Below are 19,980 nucleotides of genomic sequence, written 5' to 3'. Positions count from 1 at the left end.
ATAGTTCTCAATCTCAATTTTGTTGGTAAAAGATCAAAAGGCTGCACTGTTACACTGAGCTGTAATTCTCAATCAGAAAGCAACAATATCACACATGTCAGTGTTAACTGCTGCTGTACAGATATCTGGAGCAGCAAAGAAGTGGTTAATTTAATAAATCGGCTTGCATTTTCATGCATACTTTTTATAACTGTAACCTCCAGATTGTTTATAATATCTAAGAAATTCAACATTAACAAAAAAGCAAAGGCGTCCAGCTTTATGTCCATTTGCTAAAGCCACAGCATCTTCTGCAGTGCAGCCATCCCATCACAGAAAGATTCACCAGCATGCTACACATTTGTAACATAGAAAAATAAAAACAAGTTGTCACTCAGAGTGCATTTTTGATCAAATCTACAACCACAGAAAGGGATTCAATGGAGGCGCCCTGAATATAATTGTGGTCAGAAAAGTGTAGCAGAGTTTTTGTGCCTCTGTGTCCTGTGTTTAACTCGAGTGGCACAAGGTTTGTTTGCCTTTCAAAAGTGAGTAAGCCTGATGAGTTTGTGCAGGTGTAATGGTCTCTTATGCACCGCTTGCTATTTTGCTTCCTAACACAGCATTATATTATGATAGTTTTCGAGTTGAATTGAGGTAACGCAACTGATGGATATACAGTTTTCTTTGCTGCTCGCTGTATTGTTGGTATTTAAGGAGGCCGGATGGTCCAGGTGCAGACAAAGCAGCCAGTGACCATGATGATGCCCTTCGTCATTATTCTGGGATTGGTGCCCTGGTCCAGGAGAACAGTGCTCTGATTGAGGAAACCTCTGGGTCTCCTTCAATGGGCCATTTGAAACGCCACTAGTTCAGTGAGGTCAACCCACATACACTCTTATACCACATCTTCTTCTCATGGCCATGGCAAGTATTTTCTCTCTGTTGTACGTGTTAATGGATGATTATTTATTACTTCTTGTAAATCATTCTTGTAAATAGAAATGCATTGGTAGAAAAGCATTTTCACTCTTTCAACTCCCCAAAAATGAGAATGGAATTAAACTAGTATTTGGAGACGCATGTATTTTTTGATTGACATAACTTACAAGCTAAATTATTAAGAATAAAACAAAAATACTTGAACTATTGAATATATGGAAGTTTTATTGATGGAATTACAGCATTCATTTTTCCATTTTATTGAATTTCAAAAAGTTTATTTTACGGATTCCTGAACTATTGAAAAGTTCAGGTGCAGTTTGACGAATCCAGGTTGTTTTTAGAGTCTGGGTCTTTTTGGTCTCGAGCCTGATTTTAAACAAAGCCAAAATCAAGCATGGAGAGTTTCTACGTCAGCCTGGGTCTGCGTTCTGGTCTTTCAAGTCTTTTTTTTTTTTTTCTTGTGCGATTTAAAGGGTTCTGTTGCTTTGAGTCTGTTACGTACAACGATACGAAGGATGTTCATGGCTGCAGGTATATCTGTAAAAGAGTCTGAAAGGCCTTGTTGAGTTATTGGTGACATCTTTTTTTTTTCTTTTTTTCTTCCCGGTTGCCCCGTTTCAAAGTTGGGTGCAGGCTGGATTTGGGACAGCTGCTTTAAATTTAGCTCCAAAAGTCCCCTTGGCTGCAGAGAGCAGCTTTAAACTCTGTTTCAGGCTGGAAGTGCCAGGAATGGGCGGCTCTCCAGAGTTCAAAACTTCCTTCTCTCTCTGTATATACAGGGGAAAAAAAAAAAAAGTAAGATGATGATGTGTGTCCACTCTCAGCTGTGCTCCAGCATGTTGGCCCTGGGACTCACAAAGAGGCTGATTTAATTTCCCTTCAATCCCACAGATGATGGTTAATGAAATTGTGTGCGAGGTGCAGCTCGGCGGGGACAGGATATGGAGAGCAGAGCTGAATCTCTGAGCTCATGTCAATGTTTTATTGTGTGCACAGATGAGCCCGTCAGCCCCAGCGTCGACCGAGAGGCTGCTCCTATCCCCCCCTCTGCCGTCATATCTGTCGCTCCATCTATAACCACCGGACCCTCCAGTCAGGGCTCTCCGTGCCCTCCAATTCGTCGACAGCTATCACATGACCAAGGTGAGTACTAGTTTGTTGTTTCTTTTCTCAGTGGAACTCACCTAGATGGCTGTTTCCCTTAGCGTGACAGGCGGGACAGGACTCCTCTAGGGGGCACCAGATAGCTTAAATCAAACTTTATTGATAAAGCACTTTTCATTCAGGCACGGAACAATTCAGTGAAGACACAAAACAACGAAGTGCTTTACTATGACTTCAGTTAAAAATGAAATAAATTAAAACAACAGATATGTTTGCCAAAAACACACTTCAAAACAGACCTGTGTGTGTGTGTGTGTGTGTGTGTGTGTGTGTGTGTGTGTGTGTGTGTGTGTGTGTGTGTGTGTGTGTGTGTGTGTGTGTGTGTGTGTGTGTGTGTGTGTGTGTGTGTGTGTGTGTGTGTGTGTGTGTGTGTGTGTGTGTGTGTGTGTGTGTGTGTGTGTGTGTGTACACGTCACTATTTTGATGTGCCATGTGCTGATGATAACTGTCATGTGACACCTCCACATGTTCTGTCCAATTTTTTAGCCTATTAGCAAAATTACAAATTCTATAATTCTGTTCAGAACTATGAGGAAGTTCCTAAAGTTTTCTGTGGTACTGTAGCAGCTTTCTGCTGTCATAGAGTGACATCTAGTGGTCGCAGTACAGGTTTATTTTCATATATATCACATGGCCCCACAGGCAACTTTTAAAAGTGCAGTTTGTAGTCCAGAGAATATGGTAAATGTTTGCTGCCTTATAAAGACCCCTGATCAGAGTTTAAATTTCTGAAAGTGGTGTGACATCTGATTTTCTACTGTCCTCTCAGAGTCTCTCCAAAGTGCTTTACTGGAGTCTGATTCAACCAGTAAAACCGAGAGGTCCAAGTCCTACGATGAAGGTCTGGATAACTATCAGGAAGAGGGCAGAGGGTGAGTGTCCTTACTCTAATTACTTCCTCTCATTTGTTGCTCTCACTGACGCTGTTCTGTTTCTTCTGTCACGTACAGGAGATCTTCCAGTAAGCACATGCCGAGCCTCAAAGGTCTGCGGAGAAAGGTGAGGAACGTTGTGGAGAGGCTTTCACGCAGCTGGATTAGATCATAAAATGTTCAGATGTTTTAGAAATACGTTGTTTTCTAAGGTTCCTTCTTTGAGATGTGAAGAGGAGAAAATCTTCATCCCCAGACTCTGTCTTACTCTCCAGCTGGAGAATTCGCCTTTAGTTCTAACCTCCAATTCTATTAGTTTTGATGTTATTTTTGTGACCCTCTGTTGTCTATAGAGACATTTACAGAGTTTAAAAGGTTAACATGCTGGTCATCAAGTTGTGAAAATATAGAAATGATACCTTTTAAATGCATGTCTTATAAAGGACAGATGTCATGTAGTTGAATAGTTTCATAATCCCTTCATGTCTTGATTTTCTGACCTAGTTTTCACATTCGTTATGCAGGATTCGATGCTCTCAGTTATCCGTCTTTGGATGAAGTATCTGTCAGATTTGGGGGCTGTTCTGGTGTCCATGTAACTGTCACATCCTCAGAACTGAGTCCATCTGGAGGTCTTTGCATGTGATCCTCCACGAGCTCTCTCCGCTCACGTTTCACCTCGACTGTCGGTCAGTAACACCAGACACGTGTCCCGCGTTTACACTTGCAGGCTCTGGATGGACACAAATCATCCGGAGACTCTGGCTCTCGAAGGGACTCGTCTTCAGACGTCTTCACTGATTCTTCCAAAGAAGGGCCGCTGAACTTCAGGCAGCTCAGTACAGATAAAAATAAGGTTTGGCTTCACGCACAAGCCCCCACTTATCCTGTGTGTGACCGATGTGATGTCTGATCGTTTTTGTCGTCGCCTCTCTATCGCCGCAGCGCGTCGGAGGAGGAATGAGATCATGGAAGCAGATGTACGCCGTTCTGCAAGGACACACTCTTACCCTGTACAAAGACAGGAAAGATGCGCTGTCTCACGCCTCGGTGCAGTCGGACGAGGAGCCGCTGCACATCAGCGTCACGGCCTGCCTCATCGACATCTCCTACAGCGATACGAGGCGCAAGAATGTGCTGCGGCTGACCACCTCGGACTGCGAGTATCTGTTTCAGGCTGAAGGCCGGCTGGAGATGCTGTCCTGGATCAAAGTCATCCAGGAAAACGGCAACCCAGATGAAGAGGTGCGGTAGAAAGACTCGTGGCGTGTACTGCACCGACACGTTCAAGGGATTATAGTTCGTTATGTATGATTGGATCAGTTCACTTTAGAGGAACAAGAAGACTCCCAGGACATCATATTAAAAACAAGAGTCTGTGTAACATCATTGAATCACAATAATCAATTTCTCCATAGAAAATGAATGAATGAATGAATGAATCTTCTTAAAGTTAAACACACAGTGGTCTTTGTAAGTCTAAAACAGTTTAACATTTTGTACGTCTCGGTCAAGGTTTCGATATCTTACAGTGTTTTCGCTTATTCGTTGTCAAAGGCCACATGTTTTAAGAAAGTTTTAAAAGAAAAGGCGATAAATTTACTGTTTGGGCTGAAGTTCAAAGAATAAATGCTGCTGGTCTTTTTGATGAACTGAATTAACTGAACTGAGTTAGCCTCAAAAAGAGAGTGGGCTACGTTTCTTTTATATGATCTGATTCTTCAACCTCGGGCAGAAAAAGGGAAAAGAGTGTGTTTTTATTTTTTCACGTCCCAAATACATCATAGCTTCCTCCTCATGTCTGAAATTCTAACTTTGATGCTAAGGCTGCTGATCCCTGGCTGCTCTCTACACTACAGCTCTTTTATGCACACAGCACAAGAGCCAAGTTACTTTAGTAACCCCCTTCATTCTTCTCTTCACGCCTCTAAAACACTGCAAGCATTCAAGTCTCTTCGCTTGTTGTCTTCAAATTAAAATTTACAGCCAGAAGAAGCTCAATGTAAAATTTCACCACTATTAAATAGTAAGGAACTAGCTCATGTTATTTGCTTAGACGTGCTGTATTAGGGAAACTTGGAGAAAAACAATATCAAGGATCTCTTTATTCAAACAATTAAGTGTTAAGCATATAAGAAGGTTTCCAATTAAACAAAAACGAGACAATTTTTTTTTATGAAAAATAATATAATATATAGGGTTAAAATTACATGCAGGAGAAAAATACATCGTGTTGACTGGGTTTATTTTACAACATTCAACATTTTAATAACTTTGTCACAAGTATTGAGGAGATAAGAAGTAAAAGGGGAGTGGATAGAGCCGTTCTCCACTGAGCATCAAACACTGTCCATTATTAAAAGTAATCTTAAAATTCCCTGATTTATATTGTCATCAATACTATAAAATTGCTCCATCGATTCCTTCTCAACATAAAATCGTATTTTTGTGAGTTTGACTATTAAAATTACTCAAAGTTGGAGCAAAAATCTGACTTTTCCAGTTTTGCATTTTTATTTAAGGCAATCTCTTTGTGTTTCCCTCAGAATGCTGCTGTAACAAGTCAGGAGCTGATCAGTCGAAAGATCAGGGAGTACAATATGATGAGGTGAGCAAGACTCAGCGTCGCCCCCTGCAGCCCACTCACAGGACTCCACCGACGTTAATGCTTGTCTGTGTCTGCCCATGTTGATCAGTGCACCCAGCAGCAGGTCTGAACCCTCCCCGAAATCCTCGCGCCAGTCCCTCAGCATCAAACAAGCCTTCCTGGGTAAAGCGGACGGGAAGGTGCACAGTCCACATTCACCCAAACCAGGAGAGGAGCGCAGGGCGCTGAGAGGTGAACAGGTCGTTCTCATGCAGGGACCAATCGTGTCTGTGTAATCAGAGTAAACTCAGTGATGTCCATTCTCTTCCTCAGATGACTCCAGTCCACCGCGAGACAGAGGAGCCTGGAAAATTGGCATCGCGGGCATCATGCGGAAGCCGTTTGAGAAGAAGACTCCGGCCGGGATCACTTTTGGTGTTCGGCTTGACGATTGTCCGCCTGCTCAGACCAACAGGGTGCGTCACACCTTTTTCTTACCCTTCGAGTCCTCGCCGTGACCGGCAGGGTAAGTGGACATCTAACCGAAACTGTTTGTCCTATGCCGCAGTTTGTTCCCCTCATCGCGGAGGTGTGCTGCAAGTTGGTGGAGGAGAGAGGGCTGGAGTACACCGGCATCTACAGGGTCCCCGGGAATAACGCCGCCATCTCCAGCATGCAGGAGGAGCTCAACAGCAAAGGCATGAGTGACATCGACATCCAGGAGGACGTGAGTGACCGTCAGCTCAGAGTCTCAGCACTGTAAGCTCTGCTCTAACACCGCTGCTCTGTCTGTTGCCTCTCTGCAGAAATGGAGGGACCTTAACGTCATCAGCAGTTTATTAAAATTGTTTTTCCGGAAACTTCCAGAACCGCTGTTTACAAACGGTAAGAGGTGGAACCAGAGCGGGCTCAGGAGGGACAGTGAATGAGATTAAGAGTCTCGAAGAAATAAATGAGATAAAAAGAGAAAAAAAGAGAAGATTGCGTTGAGGTGTCTAACATCCTCAACTACTGCCTCCGATTGTTCATCCCCAAGACCAGAAGACTTCTGGCTAAAAGAATATCTCTACTTTCTTCTTGGGTTTGACTAGTATAGTGATTTTGATAAGGGCGCCCTCTGCTGGATTAACTGATAAACCCTCATTCCAAAGAATTGGATGTATACAGTGACCCGGCTGGCTCAGTTGGTAGAGCATGAGACTTACAATCTCTAGGTAGTGGGTTTGTGTCCCATACCGGGCGCCACCTTCCTGTGGGCTCACCACCTGCAGGAAGGTTCTTAATCGGTGCAATGTGATCTGGGTGACAGTCCTCAGACTGCCACCCCTACAATCCGGAAACGGATAAGCGGGAGAAAATGGATGGATGGATGGATGTATACAGTAGTATAAAAACAGTGTCCGTTACACTGTCTGAATCTATCTGCCAAAATGAGCCTTAAGTCTTTAGAAGACTGAACTGTGTGAAGCACTTTGAGCCTCCTGATGCAGTGAAACAAATGCACTACATGAGTCAAGTTTAACATTCAAAGCTCTGTGATAAACAGCATCCCGCATGTATAAAGAGCAAGCAGAGGCTTTCATATTAACGTCACAGTCCAGCCGAGGCAAAAAGTGGCCTTGTACCGGATGGAAAGCAAGATTTGTTTATTCTGTTTGCAGAGAAATATGCCGATTTCATTGAAGCCAACAGAACAGAAGACTCAGTGGAACGATTAAAGGAGCTCAAGAGGCTGGTGAGTAAAACCTCTGACATGAGGAAGATGGATTTTATTACCATTTGATACACATTTAACCCTGACACTGTCCTTTCTGTCAAATCCCACAGATTTATGAATTACCTGATCATCACTACGAAACCCTGAAATTCCTCTGCGCTCACCTCAAGAGGGTTTCTGACAACTGTGAAAAGAACAAGGTGCGTAGTTAACAGGATCCCTGGGATTTGACCGCCATTACTGTTCAAATCCTGTCTCACACCACCGCCTGTGCGAGGATTAACTCATTAAACCCGTTTTATCTTCGATCTGCTCAGATGGAGCCGCGGAATCTGGCCATCGTTTTCGGGCCGACGCTGGTCCGGACCTCCGAGGACAACATGACCAACATGGTCAATCACATGCCGGACCAGTGCAAAATAGTGGAGAACCTCATCCAGCAGTACGACTGGTTCTTCACAGACGACGGTGACGAGGAGCCTGTGGTACGGACGGGGGTCTCCATAGTTTATATCTGCAGGGTCATTTTAAGCAAGACACTGACCCTTTCAGTCCTGGAGGTTAAATCGAAGCGCCAGCTTTGCTTCTCACATCTCCCGTTGCACTACGCTGAGTCTTTCTTGCCGTTCTCCCCGCAGACCACCGCGGAGCAGGAGAGCACGGTGCAGTCCCAGCCCGTGCCCAACATCGACCACCTGCTCTCCAACATCGGACGAACCGCCGCCTCGCCGGGCGAAGTCTCAGGTAACTTAGCAGCAGGATTCATCTGCAGCAGAGCGGCAGTTCCTTAATGCTAATGCAGATTATACCAGGTGTGTAGACTGTTAATGCTAAATGAATGAGCATCATCCGTTTTGCAGTATTTTAAATGCTTTCACCTAAAAAGTCAATGCGTTTTATTTCTGTTCAAGCAAGTTTTTTTTCAGTAATTTTTCACGAGAGATTCTATTATTGAAAAATTGTTGAAAAAACATCTTGCATGTCCAAAGTTTTCTCTTTTTTTTCTTTTAAAATAATTTGTTTTGGATAGAAGTCTTGTTTTGTCCTGAAGTTTTATTTCCCTTCATTTCCTTTCCTATTCTCTGACTTTATTTCTTTATTTTTTTGCTCAAGTCCTTTATTTTCCTCTCCCTGTGCTTTACCTGTGTTGAGACGACGACTCCTTTTCTTTCCGTTCTTTTTCCCCCTCTCCTCCTCGTCTTGCGTTAATCCTGGCATGTTCGTTCCCAAAAGAAAAAACACAAACGACAAAGAAAGGATGGAAAGTTTTAACCCTTCTGTGTGCAGTGTGTTGTTTCTCTTCCCTTTATCCCTGTCCAGCACTCACACATTACCCAATCTTGACACAGGCCAAGTGGGCGGCGTCTATCACTCGATGGTGTCACTGATGGACTCTGTTTTGTCAGTGATGGACAGCTGGGACTGTAGGAAGAAGGACGAGTGTTGTGCCCAGTGTAGCTGCCTAGTCTGCAGAAACCCGCAGCTCTTTTAAATTTGGGCCGAAAGGAGGAAAAAAGATAAAAAAGAAAGAAAGAGAAGTCGATGTTTGTCATATTTTCCTGTGGTGTGCACGTCTCATATTTCAAACCAATACCCTGAATGGAGGGGATACAGAGCCATGCTGCTGCACTCTCTCTGAAAGCCCTTTTGCTGTCTCTTGTTGTCTCTTAAGCTGATCGCAAGGACAAGTAGCATGGTACGGTCAACCTCAGGTTCTCTCCCGAGTCATGTCATGGTGTCTGAGGGTGGGGTCGTAGTGTCGGGACACAGACAGACAGAAAACCCACACATACAACCACATCCCAGACCCGCTCGTGCTCCGTGTCACTGATGCAGGCGCTCGCAGGCTCCCCAGCAGCAGCCGACGCGCCTCCTGACGGCTTTTGTGCTGCGACATGTGTTGTTTTATAGTTTCAGGGGCCGCATTTTGTGTCTTTTCGTTGGATTTTTGGTGTTCGATGGCTTTTCTTTTCTTTTTTCTTTGTCTTTAATTTTGTGTATTTATGCCCATACATTGTCGTATACAGCCGTCACCACATACGTCCCCTCATCTCTGACTGTTACATCCGCCACTATACTGGTCTTTACTCACTCAACACACAGCGACACAGCTTAGATGGATTTACGTGTTGGAGCAAGAGAAGACTCCGACCCCTCTGTAGTGTAAGACCACAGGTTTGGAACCATCGGTCTAAAAAAAGAAATAAAAAGAATTTCAGACTAGATTAGATCAGATTACCGTATTCTCTGGACTATAAATTGCACTTATTTAACACAATCCTCTCAAGGCAGTTTTACTGAGGAAAAACCCAACAAGCAAGCAGAGGAGACGGTGGGAAAGAAAAAGTTTTAACAGGAAGGAACCTGAACATCCAGACTCAGGTGGAGACGTTCTGATGTTCTGGTTGGAAGTTAGAAGATGGAAAAAGAGAAGGGGGGGGGGCAATATTCTCACTGCAGCATCTTGAATCAGTTGAAGACGTCTTAAGCAGTTATTCAGACACTCTGTTCACAGGGAGTTACAATAATCTGCTCTGGAACTAAGAAACGTATGGATGAATTTCTCAGCGTCATTCTGAGTCGACATGTTTCTGATGTTCCAGCTGCTGGACCAGGACTTTATAAACCAATATGACTGATGTCTGTATTCATTCCTTCCATTATGATGCTTTTTCCTCCTCCACTGCGACTTATAGTCCAGAACATGCAGTCGGTGGAACCAGTGGGATCCCGGGTTGGGAACCGCTGGTTTAGTGAGCTCTTTGTTTTGTTGACAGGGAACTCTAAGGTCCTGTTAGAGTAGAGCGTGGCCCAGCACACACTTTCAGGCCCTCCGAGCTCCGAGCCCCCGGCCGGTTGGCGGCTCCATGTGATGCTCTGTGACTGCCGTGTTTGTCCGTGATGTGCCGTCGTCCCATTCAAACATGAGCATGAGCTGCTTCTCTTGTGTGTCCTTGCCGGGTTCTCCATTCATTTCCTCTCATCCTTCATCTCTTTCCTCCACGTTTCCATGTTCAGCTTCTCAGTGTCGTCACTTGTCCTCCTCTCTCGCTCTTTCTTCACCCCTCCTTAAAAAAAAAAAAGTCTCATCTGCTTCCATCGAGCTGCAAATCATCTCTGAGCAAAACGTTTTAAATCTGCCTCCTCCTCCTCTTTTTTCTGTCATGTTCACGGATGTCAGATTTGTGCTAATGACTCTTTTCTTTTTAATGCAGACTCAGCATGTAGTGACTCCTCCAAATCTAAGGTAACAGTTCCTCTCATTTCATTTCCTCACAAACACAAACTTGTTTCCATTAAAAAGTTGGAAAATCGTGTCAAAGCTGTGAACATTCAAAGCCTAAATCCAACTAAATATGTCCCTTGTTGGAGCTGGAAAAGTTTCATTCAGCAGCTTGTTTCAATAAAGTTTAGACAGAAGGTTGTGTCATGTTGAAATGACAGCAGGTGGAAATAAGGTGAAGGTCAACAGGTCAGTGGGATTATTGGGTTTATAAAGAACAACAGAGTCTCTCAGAAGAAGAAAATAAAGATGAGATCAGCAGCAGTGATTTAAAGAGACTGAAAGTCACTGCATGGGCTCAGAGAAGGTTCAGAAAACCATCATCTGTGAACGCTTCCATAGAGAAATAAAGATCAGTTCTGATATTTCAGGTATATTAGTGCATGTTGCATCCAGACTTTTCTCAAATGATACGGGGACAATAACTCTGTCCCAACTTTACTGGAAGTTGCTGCTGCCGGATTTAAAATCGACCCTGAACAATCGAAAACATAGAAAATGTTGTTTCCACATCAGTGACGTCTTCCGGTTCACACAACCTCCCAACTTGTCCGGACGTCCAGTTGTGCTTGTCGTTGTGTTTCCACTCTGAGCGGTGTGTGATGTGTCTCAGCAGGGCTTGTGGGGGTCCGGGAAGGATCAGTGTAGCAAAGAGATGCTGCGCTCCTCCTTCTTCGTCAACCGCAAACGCAAGAAGCCCAAAGACAAAGCTCAGCCCAGCAGTTCAGACGACGACCTGGACTCTGTGTTCACCACGACGGAGCTCCTGGAGGAGAGCCACAAGCAGCAGCAGGAGCCTCTGTGGTCCTCGGAGAGCCGGGCCCAGCAGGAGCTGGAGCAGGAGGAGGAGCAGGAGGAGGAGGAGGAGGCCCGGGCGGGGGAGGGGACGGATAAAGAGGAGCAGAGGAGCAGCTCGGAGGATCGGCTGGACACAGACAGGAAGGAGTCGCTCTCCAGCAGCTGGCAGCCGTCTCCCCCGCTGCCGCCAGAGCTCGTCTCCACCCCGCTCCACGCCGACTCCCCCTACGCCTCGCCCCCCCATTCCCCCGACCTCGGCTACCGCATGCCCATGGTCCACCAGACCTCCCTGTCCGACCCCCCCTCCAACTGCGACGACACGGTGTCCGACCTCGGCACGATGAACAGCACCAGCTCGCAGGCGTCGGGGCCGCGGGCGCGGCGCGGCCGGGCGCCGACTCCCGGGACGGAAGCGTGTCCCAGCGGGCTGGGAGTCGAGGTGTGCTCCATCACCTCCGACTACTCCACCACCTCCTCCATGACCTTCCTGACGGGGGGCCCCGAGGTGCGCTCCGTGTCCGAGAGCCGGGGCGGAGACGACGACGCCGACGACGAGCGCAGCGAGCTGGTCAGCGAGGGGAGGCCGATGGAGACGGACAGCGAGAGCGACCTGTCGGTGTTCACCGTGGGCAAGGCGGATCAGAGAGACGCCCCTCGCCCGCTGCCCTCGCACAGACTCATAGAGTGCGACACGCTCTCCAGGAAGAAGGCCGCGCAGCAGAAAACCGACAGCGAGTCGTCGCTGGACGGGGGAGCTCGGAGCGACAAGGACTCCAACCGGCTGTCCCGAGCGGCGGGCTCCACTAAAGGCCGCTCCACCGGGAGCCTCAGCTCCTCGTCGCGCAGCGAGCTGGACAAGGCGGAGCCGGCGTGGAAGCTGAAGATCACGGACCGACTGAAGGTGCGTCTGCGGATGTCCGTGGACGACATGTTTGGCGTGGGCAGCCAGAGGTCGACGGAAGGCCGCGCCAAGAAGAAGAACATCCGGCGCCGCCACACCATGGGCGGCCAGCGGGACTTTGCGGAGCTGTCCGTTCTGGGCGACTGGTCGCAGCCGGTGGGATCCGGCGAACGGTCGGAGCTGTCGGCCGTCGACCGGCTCAAACCCAAGTGCAGCTCTCAGGACTTCTCCATCGGGGACTGGATCGCCCGCGAGCGCCACCGCACCAGCAACCCCGAGGTCAGCCTGGACCTCCCCGACACACCGGGCGGCCGCCTCGGAGCCTCGTCCTCCTCAGAACTGTCGCGGCGTGCGGCCGAGGCGTCGAACGGCGACATACCCCCCAGTAAAAACCTGAGCCTGTCGGCCACCGCGCACCCCCATAAACTGACCGGCTCCCAGGTCGTCCATTCACGCTTCTATCAGTACCTGTGAGGGGTGTGTGTGTGTGTGTGTGTGTGTGTGTGTGTGTGTGTGTGTGTGTGTGTGTGTGTGTGTGTGTGTGTGTGTGTGTGTGTGTGTGTGTGTGTGTGTGTGTGTGTGTGTGTGTGTGTGTGTGTGTGTGTGTGTGTGTGTGTGTGTGTGTGTGTGTGTGTGTGTGTGTGTGTGTGAGAGAGAGAAAGTAGAACCTTACTGCACACAGGGATCATTGCTCTGGAACAAAACATAGTTTATATCTTTTTCTTTCATAGTGTGTGTGTGTGTGTGTGTGTGTGTGTGTGTGTGTGTGTGTGTGTGTGTTTTTAACGAGAGATGAGCCGTGTGACTCGTTACCGCCGACGTTGGAACGGACCTGTCCTCCATGTTTCCTCCAGGAAGGTTTTTCAAGGTTTTAGCGACGTGGCTTTAAGGATGATGGGACTCAGAAGGAATAGGAAGTAGTTGAAAAGAGATTTTTAGTATTGCAGAAGAACTATTTTTGTGTAAAGAGAGTTTCCATGTTTAAGTGAGTGTGTCGGTAACCAAATGAAGAATGTACAGACATGCTTGCTGTATGCTGACTAAAAGCTTTACATGCTTGTGTTCCACTTGAAAGTGTACATATTCCTATTTTTCTGTGTACTTGAAGTGTTTTTTTTGGTACCGCCTGTGTGTGACTGCCTACAAGCTCTCTGCTGTCGGATACGGAGACCCCAAGCGGCCAAAATCCACCAAAAAACAAAAGAGGAAAAACCTTCCACTGTGTGGTTAACTGACCCGTAGACAAACACTGCAGAGCGTCTTCAAACCTCCACTTTAATCTCACCTGTTTGTCACAGAGATCAAATCCACAACTCCCCGTGTAGAAATGTCAAAGATAGTGAGGAATAATACAGAAATTAATACATTTCAAGGAAAACCTCCAATTTGGTCCATTTAACTTAAATTGTTATATTTTACTGTGAAAGTTTGATTTCAGATAATTAATGCCTAAAGCATTTTGATTATTTTTCTTTTTACTTAATTACATGAATTGAGGTGAAGAAATTCATATTTAAATTCAATACGTCAACACATTATTCATGTCCCCAAACAGTTTGTTTTTATTTACATTTTCAATGGTGACTCACGTCCTCTCCATCAATTTGATTGATCACATCATTTCTGAAAAGATATTTGGAACTGGCTTTGTGTGCGTTCATTTTGGCAGTTTGGGGCTTTTCAAAGGTACAAAGGCGACGAGGAGACACTGGACTTATGCAAATAGAGATGATCTTTTCTCTGCTGGGAGGATTTGAAGAGACAAGAAGGAAAGTGGAAGAGGTGGAATCAGTAAATCTTAAAGAAAGTGCCTCACTATGAAATGTAAAAGGTGCCATGCGTGCTCTCTGTGGAGAAACACCAAGATGTTACTGTGAATGACTTTTTTTTGTTTGTTTTTTGTTTTTCTTCTTAAATCGTCGCCTTTCAGTCGTTCTGCAGGTCCTGAAAAACGCCGAGCTTCCATTCCCGAGGCGTCCCACTCCGGTCTTAATCTGTTTTATACATTGGAATTCTCGTTTCTTCTTCTTTTTTTTTTTTTCTCATTAGTTTTTTAACAGAACTTGAATTTTAACTGTTTGTTGTAAAAAAAATAATAAAAAAAAAATAAAAAAAATCAGTAAGTTAAGTGTACATACCAATGTCCTGTTTTTAGCTGCTTTACTCTTCATTTCCATGAGACGGCAGGATTCAGTTCAGTATTGTGAGGCGAGGGTGAGGAGGCCTGATGTGGGCGGCTTGGTACTTCTCTGTGGAGGGACGCTTCGTCCTCGTGCGTATCCACGCCACGTCGCTCGGATTGTGAGGACGGGCACAGAAACACTGGAAATAAAACTGTCAACGGCGAAAAATGATCTGTTTTCACTTCATTATTTTCTTACTTTACATCTGCAGAACCAAACTCAGGAGACTTTCTCTTCTGGTTGGAGGATAGAAAGATGGAGACGAAGAGCAACAAGCAACAAAACATACAGAAAACAATACATAGAAGTTGATGGAAACTTGCAGATAAAATGTGCCAAAGTTGAGAGGATGTAGACAATTTAACTCGTTAGACAGAATTCAGTCTTTAGAATAAAGCATAAATACATAGACAACTAAACTGACATTTTCTCTCACTGACATTTATCTTGACATATTTTAATCAGCCTTGTATTTCCAATACTTCCTCAATATCACCGTTATTAAGAAAGTCCAAAAATATCTCCCAGATATTTGCAAACTGCAGATTTCCACAACTTTTACTTTATTGTTTTAGATCTCTTGATGAGCTTTGCTCCAAATGTTTCCTGATTTACTCTGAAGAATAATGATAAAAACAGAAGTGAAGGAAAGGCTTCCAGATTTAGTACATCATGTATCTGAGTTATTTATAAACTAACTGGCCATGTTATTACTTTACATCAGATCAATACTAAGTTTTCAGGTTGCACACACTCAGTTTCACCTTTTAGTTGCATCTCAGAGGAGGAAAATAATTCTACTGTTACTTTTCTGAATTTGATCTGTAAATGTGTTTGTGGATAAATAAAAATTAAAAAATAGACCAGATACTTGAACCCAAAATCTCCAAAAAGATTTTGAGTCTTTTGAGGTGAAGTCTCTTGGGCTGGAACGTCCAGATTATACTTAAAGTTTGACTGTTTTTGTTCCAAACATTTATTGAGACCCAAACATAACACATAAAATCATTTAATATTCAGATTTGTTTGTATATAAGAATTTTAATGTGTAAGAAGAAATGAAAAGTGGAAAACAGCTTAAATTCTGAAAAGGATCCTTAAAACAATTCGAGTGCTGTAAAACCTGGAAAAAGTACAATATTTCTTTTTTTCAAAAAAAAGCAATAATGATTATTTTATTTTAAAAAAAGGACAAGAACATTATTTGCAAAACCATGTTTTACCATTCTGTGGCTGTTTATCCACTAGTAAACCAAAGCTACATCACTGAAATTACATTTTTATTTAAAAAATATTATCATTAAAGTATCAAATTGACTTTATTCACATATTCACTGACAAAAAGAAAAAACACATTATCTGTTTGGATGTCAATCTATAGTTATATTCATTCCTAAATAGGACAAAAACATAAGTAAATATTGTTCGTATGACGAAGGTTTAATTCAGTCACTCGGTGTCCCACAATAACATGTCCGTGTGTCAACGGAAACAAACAAACCTTCCTCCAACCACACATGTGGACGAGCATGCGTCGCCCTCTAGTGGAGGGGAAGGGTATTACATTACTGACTGGCCTCAGATTGCAGCTCAACAAACGCTCACATTTTAAGTTTACAGCTTCTGCTTCAAATATATCGGCCCAGAACTCGAGGGAACGTAAATATTAAATGTTTTTTTTTTCTTTTTAACTTGCGCGTCAAGAAAGTCCCACATTAATAGTCGAAGTTACGTTAATTGTCTTAAGCACCTCCACAATAAAGGCCACAAAGCCTCGTTAACAAGTCAATAATTTTGGACACCATGGTTCTAAACAAAGAGTCTGTTATTCAATCAACGAAGGTCAATTCAATCTTTGACATCATCAATGTGGAGAGCAAGAAAGAAAACCAAACATAACCTCAGTAAATACACCCTCAATAAACTGTCAAAGAAAGTCCACAAACAATGATGTTGAATTAAAGACACGTGGCCAAAGTCGACTTAGTCACACAACTGTGTCGATAAGCCTGCGGACGGAATAGACCTGAGAGTTCTTTTTGTTCATTGTTTCAGGCTGTTTTTTATTATTATTATATCTCCATAGTTATAGTGAGCGTTTCTGGATTAAACCAGACAACTTCAAAAGTGTTTCACAGAATTCATCCCCACCAGCTCATGTCTCACGTGCTTTGTTTCACACCAAGTCTGATTTGTTTTTTAATGATTTCCTCATGTCAGCCATTGTTACAGTCTTTTAAGATCTGTAGGCAAATAAAAAGCTAAACTCTCCTTCTGATTGAACTATCTGGTATGTCTTAACTAACTTGTGATTTTACACTTAAAGTATATTTATTTAAATGTAGTTTGGCTCTTTTACACACACTATAATTTCAGTAATACAATAATTATTAATTAATTGTTAATCAACTGAAAGTAAAGTCTTCGTCTCGAACAGGTTCACCTTCTTGTGGTACATTGTGGTATTACATGATTGGGTGAGAACAGTTTATTTTCTTCATCAATTAAAGTTTGAAGTGTTCAAATGACATTATAACTGTAATTCAAGCCTGCACCACAAGATGGAGCAGTGAGTCAATCCAGCACATGCACTGTCCTCAGCAGCACGTGGAGTTAATACTAAATCTCACTAAAATGCAAACTGTAAAATGGCTGGATGAGAAAAGACAGACTGGATACTTCTTTTATTTATTTTTTAAAATTCTTTATCGACAGATCCCGCATGTTGCATCCTTCAGGCTCTGTGCCCTCGGCTAACTTTTCTTCTTCTAACAGGATAATCCTGAGGATTAAGCTCTCAAATCAAACTGTTTTGGTCTCCTATGTTTTTGTCTGTGGTTCAGAGGAGTCGTGCTGAGAACCGACATCAGAGCATCATATGAAAGGAGATGTACCTGTGAATGTCTTTACTATCTTTTCAATTCTCTCTCTCAGAACACACAAGGTCTCTTTTCTTCTTCTTTCATCTTTCATCCAGTCATTGAATGTGAATCTTCTGCAGTGACACAAGTCGGGGTTTCATTTTTGGAACGAAGTCTTCCAAGCTGTTTCACGTCACGTGTTCACATGGTGGAGATGTCTTTTACTTGAACCCTTCTCAGGATTTTGGTTTTCACTCTCACCTCAGTCTACGAAGACCTTAACAGAGTTGCAGATATCCCCACCAGGTAGGTACGGTGGCCCAGAAGGGCCAACGCCACAATGCAAAAAGCAAAAAGCCACAACAGAAGTGCGCAGCTGTTGGAGGAATAAACAAAATTCTGAACAAACCAATAACACATTACAGACATGTAGACAGAAATATTCAGTTAGAAAATAAATAAATTATTATTATTGAAAACTGCAATAGTAAGTACATTAAAAAAAATTAAATTGTTTGTATTATTTGAAAAAAGAATGAAAATCTAAACACACAGAAGCTAAATCTACAAGCTGAATACATGAGAAGCAGCTGGTGGCCCGTGGGCCTCATGTGGCCACTGTAAGCTGCCTCTCCGGCCCACGAGCCAGTTTCTAAAAGTTAACTAGTTATTGGTTTGACAGGTGAAGGAAGGAGCAGGCTCTGTTCCAGCAACCTGCCATCACCTGAGATTTCTCCAAAAACTATAGTTCAGTCGCCTTCAAGGCAAATAAAATGTTGTTTAGGAATAGAGACATAAAAATAGTCTTTTTCATGAAATAAGTTTCCTTCACTTTCATAATTTCTGGTGATACATTTACTTGTTTATAATTCAGGCCCGCTGTATTGCTTAGGGTGACGACCCAACATGCATTCACTAAACAAGCCTACTTGTCTTCCCCACTGACACAAACTGGGGTCCAATTGCAGCTCCAGGGCCACAAATGAAGACAAAAACCCACAATTAAAGTTTTTTGTATGAATTTCCTGGACATTGCATGGACGTCTTGTCTGGAAGTCATCTAAACCTCAATGAAATAAAACAAAAAGTGCGTCTCCACCGGGAGTCAAGTCCACATTAACGTGCAGAAAATAACCTCTGAGAAAACGTTAACACGCATCAACAAACCAATAATTGACACCAAACCAACATGACCATCAGAATTAGAAAATAATGGTCCAAACTACCAGAGCTCCAGTCTTCAGCACCATCATATACAACACAGAGCTGAATATTAATAACACAGTTTATTGCAATTACCTTCAGACAGAAGCCACCACAGACCTGGATCAGCTTCCTGTTGCTGCTCCTCAGAGTCACTCAGCTTATTTTTATTAAGATATCCACAATTTATGAGGTTTCCCTGTTTGAAATTGAGCGGCTGTATGATTTAAAGTGACGTTTAAGACCAGCGCCCCTACACTTCAATGGTGAGGACAAGAACTGCATGCAGGCCGGCAACTTAAAGTGAAAGAGTGAAGATTCACCCTCATGCACAAATTAAAATAAATAGAAAATAGAATAATTTTACACATGATCAATACAAAACTGAAAAAACAAGAAAAAACAGCATTTTACCAATATTTATACTTTAAGGGGGGGCTCCTGTCTCATTAAGGTGGTTCTGAGCCCCCCCAGGCCGCCCCGTAGTTTGCACGCCGTGACTAGAACCTGTAACTAGAACCTGTAATTAGAACCAGTGACGATGACCAATTGACACCAGCTTCAATTACAATTACCAACTTTGTTTGTCAAAAGTGCAAAACATCAACAAACGTATAAAAACAGTTAGAATGAGAAGAGAATCAATTAAATAATAATTAACTTAAACTGTTGAGGGTTTTAGCAATAACAAGCAGTTCACCTTGACGTTCGCAGGAACGGTGTTCCGTCCCCACCAGATAAGACTTTGCTGGGAAAGGGAGTGGGGGAGTCTTTGCTAGTTTAAAGCCAGGGAAACAGAAAAGCCTGTGATAACAGAATATAATGCAGCTTTAATAAGGCTGTTGGTTTCAGTGGTTCTCAGCTATTATAAAAGTGTATAAGCATCTCTATAAGTGACAGAATATAATTTTACCATGACACAAGCCTTTTATAATTTTAGCTCATAAGTCCTGAAAATTAAAAACACCCCATCCCTCAATATTACAATAAATCATAATATTTCATGTTTTAATGTTCTTTTTTTAACGGGATATTAATATCAAAGTGTGTAGAAATAACTGAAAAAACAAGTAACTTTTGAATATTATTATTTCTTTGACGTACTAGTATGATATTTTTGTCAATACCATAAAAAAAGCTTTGTCTTTTTTAACTATGAGCTGTTTGCAAGGCCGTGCAGTGCAGTGGTTTGTGTTCTCGCCTCAAAGCAAGAAGGTTGTGGGTTCAACTCAGGGCCTTTCTGTGTTGAGTTTGCATGTTCTCCACATATGTTCATGCATTTCATCCTCCAGTCCAAAAATATGCATGCGAGGTGAATTGGTGATGCTAAATTGCCCTTGTGTGTGGTAGATAGATGGTGTTTGCTAGGAGTGGCAAACTCACATTTGATGATATACCTGTGTTAGTCCAACCATTATTATTTCAAACAGGGCAAACTTGCTTTCTGCACTTTAGTTTGGTTTGATATAAATATCTGAACCTGAACA

At 43.4% G+C, this 19,980-nt stretch overlaps 1 protein-coding gene across 1 annotated transcript in view; it reads left to right on the top strand.

Moving 5' to 3' along the window:
* The window catches only part of arhgap21b (Rho GTPase activating protein 21b), a 45,909-nt gene extending 31,317 nt beyond the window's left edge, over positions 1-14,592 (top strand). Inside the window, exons 9-25 of the mRNA XM_080458396.1 lie at positions 1,921-2,067; positions 2,858-2,960; positions 3,039-3,087; positions 3,691-3,816; positions 3,906-4,205; positions 5,507-5,568; positions 5,657-5,799; positions 5,881-6,023; positions 6,116-6,274; positions 6,354-6,432; positions 7,209-7,282; positions 7,375-7,464; positions 7,582-7,749; positions 7,903-8,008; positions 10,480-10,511; positions 11,164-12,831; positions 12,978-14,592. Of these exons, the coding sequence (XP_080314522.1) occupies positions 1,921-2,067; positions 2,858-2,960; positions 3,039-3,087; positions 3,691-3,816; positions 3,906-4,205; positions 5,507-5,568; positions 5,657-5,799; positions 5,881-6,023; positions 6,116-6,274; positions 6,354-6,432; positions 7,209-7,282; positions 7,375-7,464; positions 7,582-7,749; positions 7,903-8,008; positions 10,480-10,511; positions 11,164-12,720 (3,338 nt within the window). The 3' untranslated portion in view covers positions 12,721-12,831; positions 12,978-14,592. The remainder of the gene's footprint in view (positions 1-1,920; positions 2,068-2,857; positions 2,961-3,038; positions 3,088-3,690; positions 3,817-3,905; positions 4,206-5,506; positions 5,569-5,656; positions 5,800-5,880; positions 6,024-6,115; positions 6,275-6,353; positions 6,433-7,208; positions 7,283-7,374; positions 7,465-7,581; positions 7,750-7,902; positions 8,009-10,479; positions 10,512-11,163; positions 12,832-12,977) is intronic.
* Positions 14,593-19,980: the final 5,388 nt, after the last annotated feature.

This window comes from Lipophrys pholis (assembly GCF_963383615.2).
Source record: "Lipophrys pholis genome assembly, chromosome: 1".
Classification (NCBI taxonomy): Eukaryota; Metazoa; Chordata; class Actinopteri; order Blenniiformes; family Blenniidae; genus Lipophrys; species Lipophrys pholis.
Note: the sequence above shows the minus strand (reverse complement) of the source record. Positions and strands in the feature narration are given on the sequence as shown.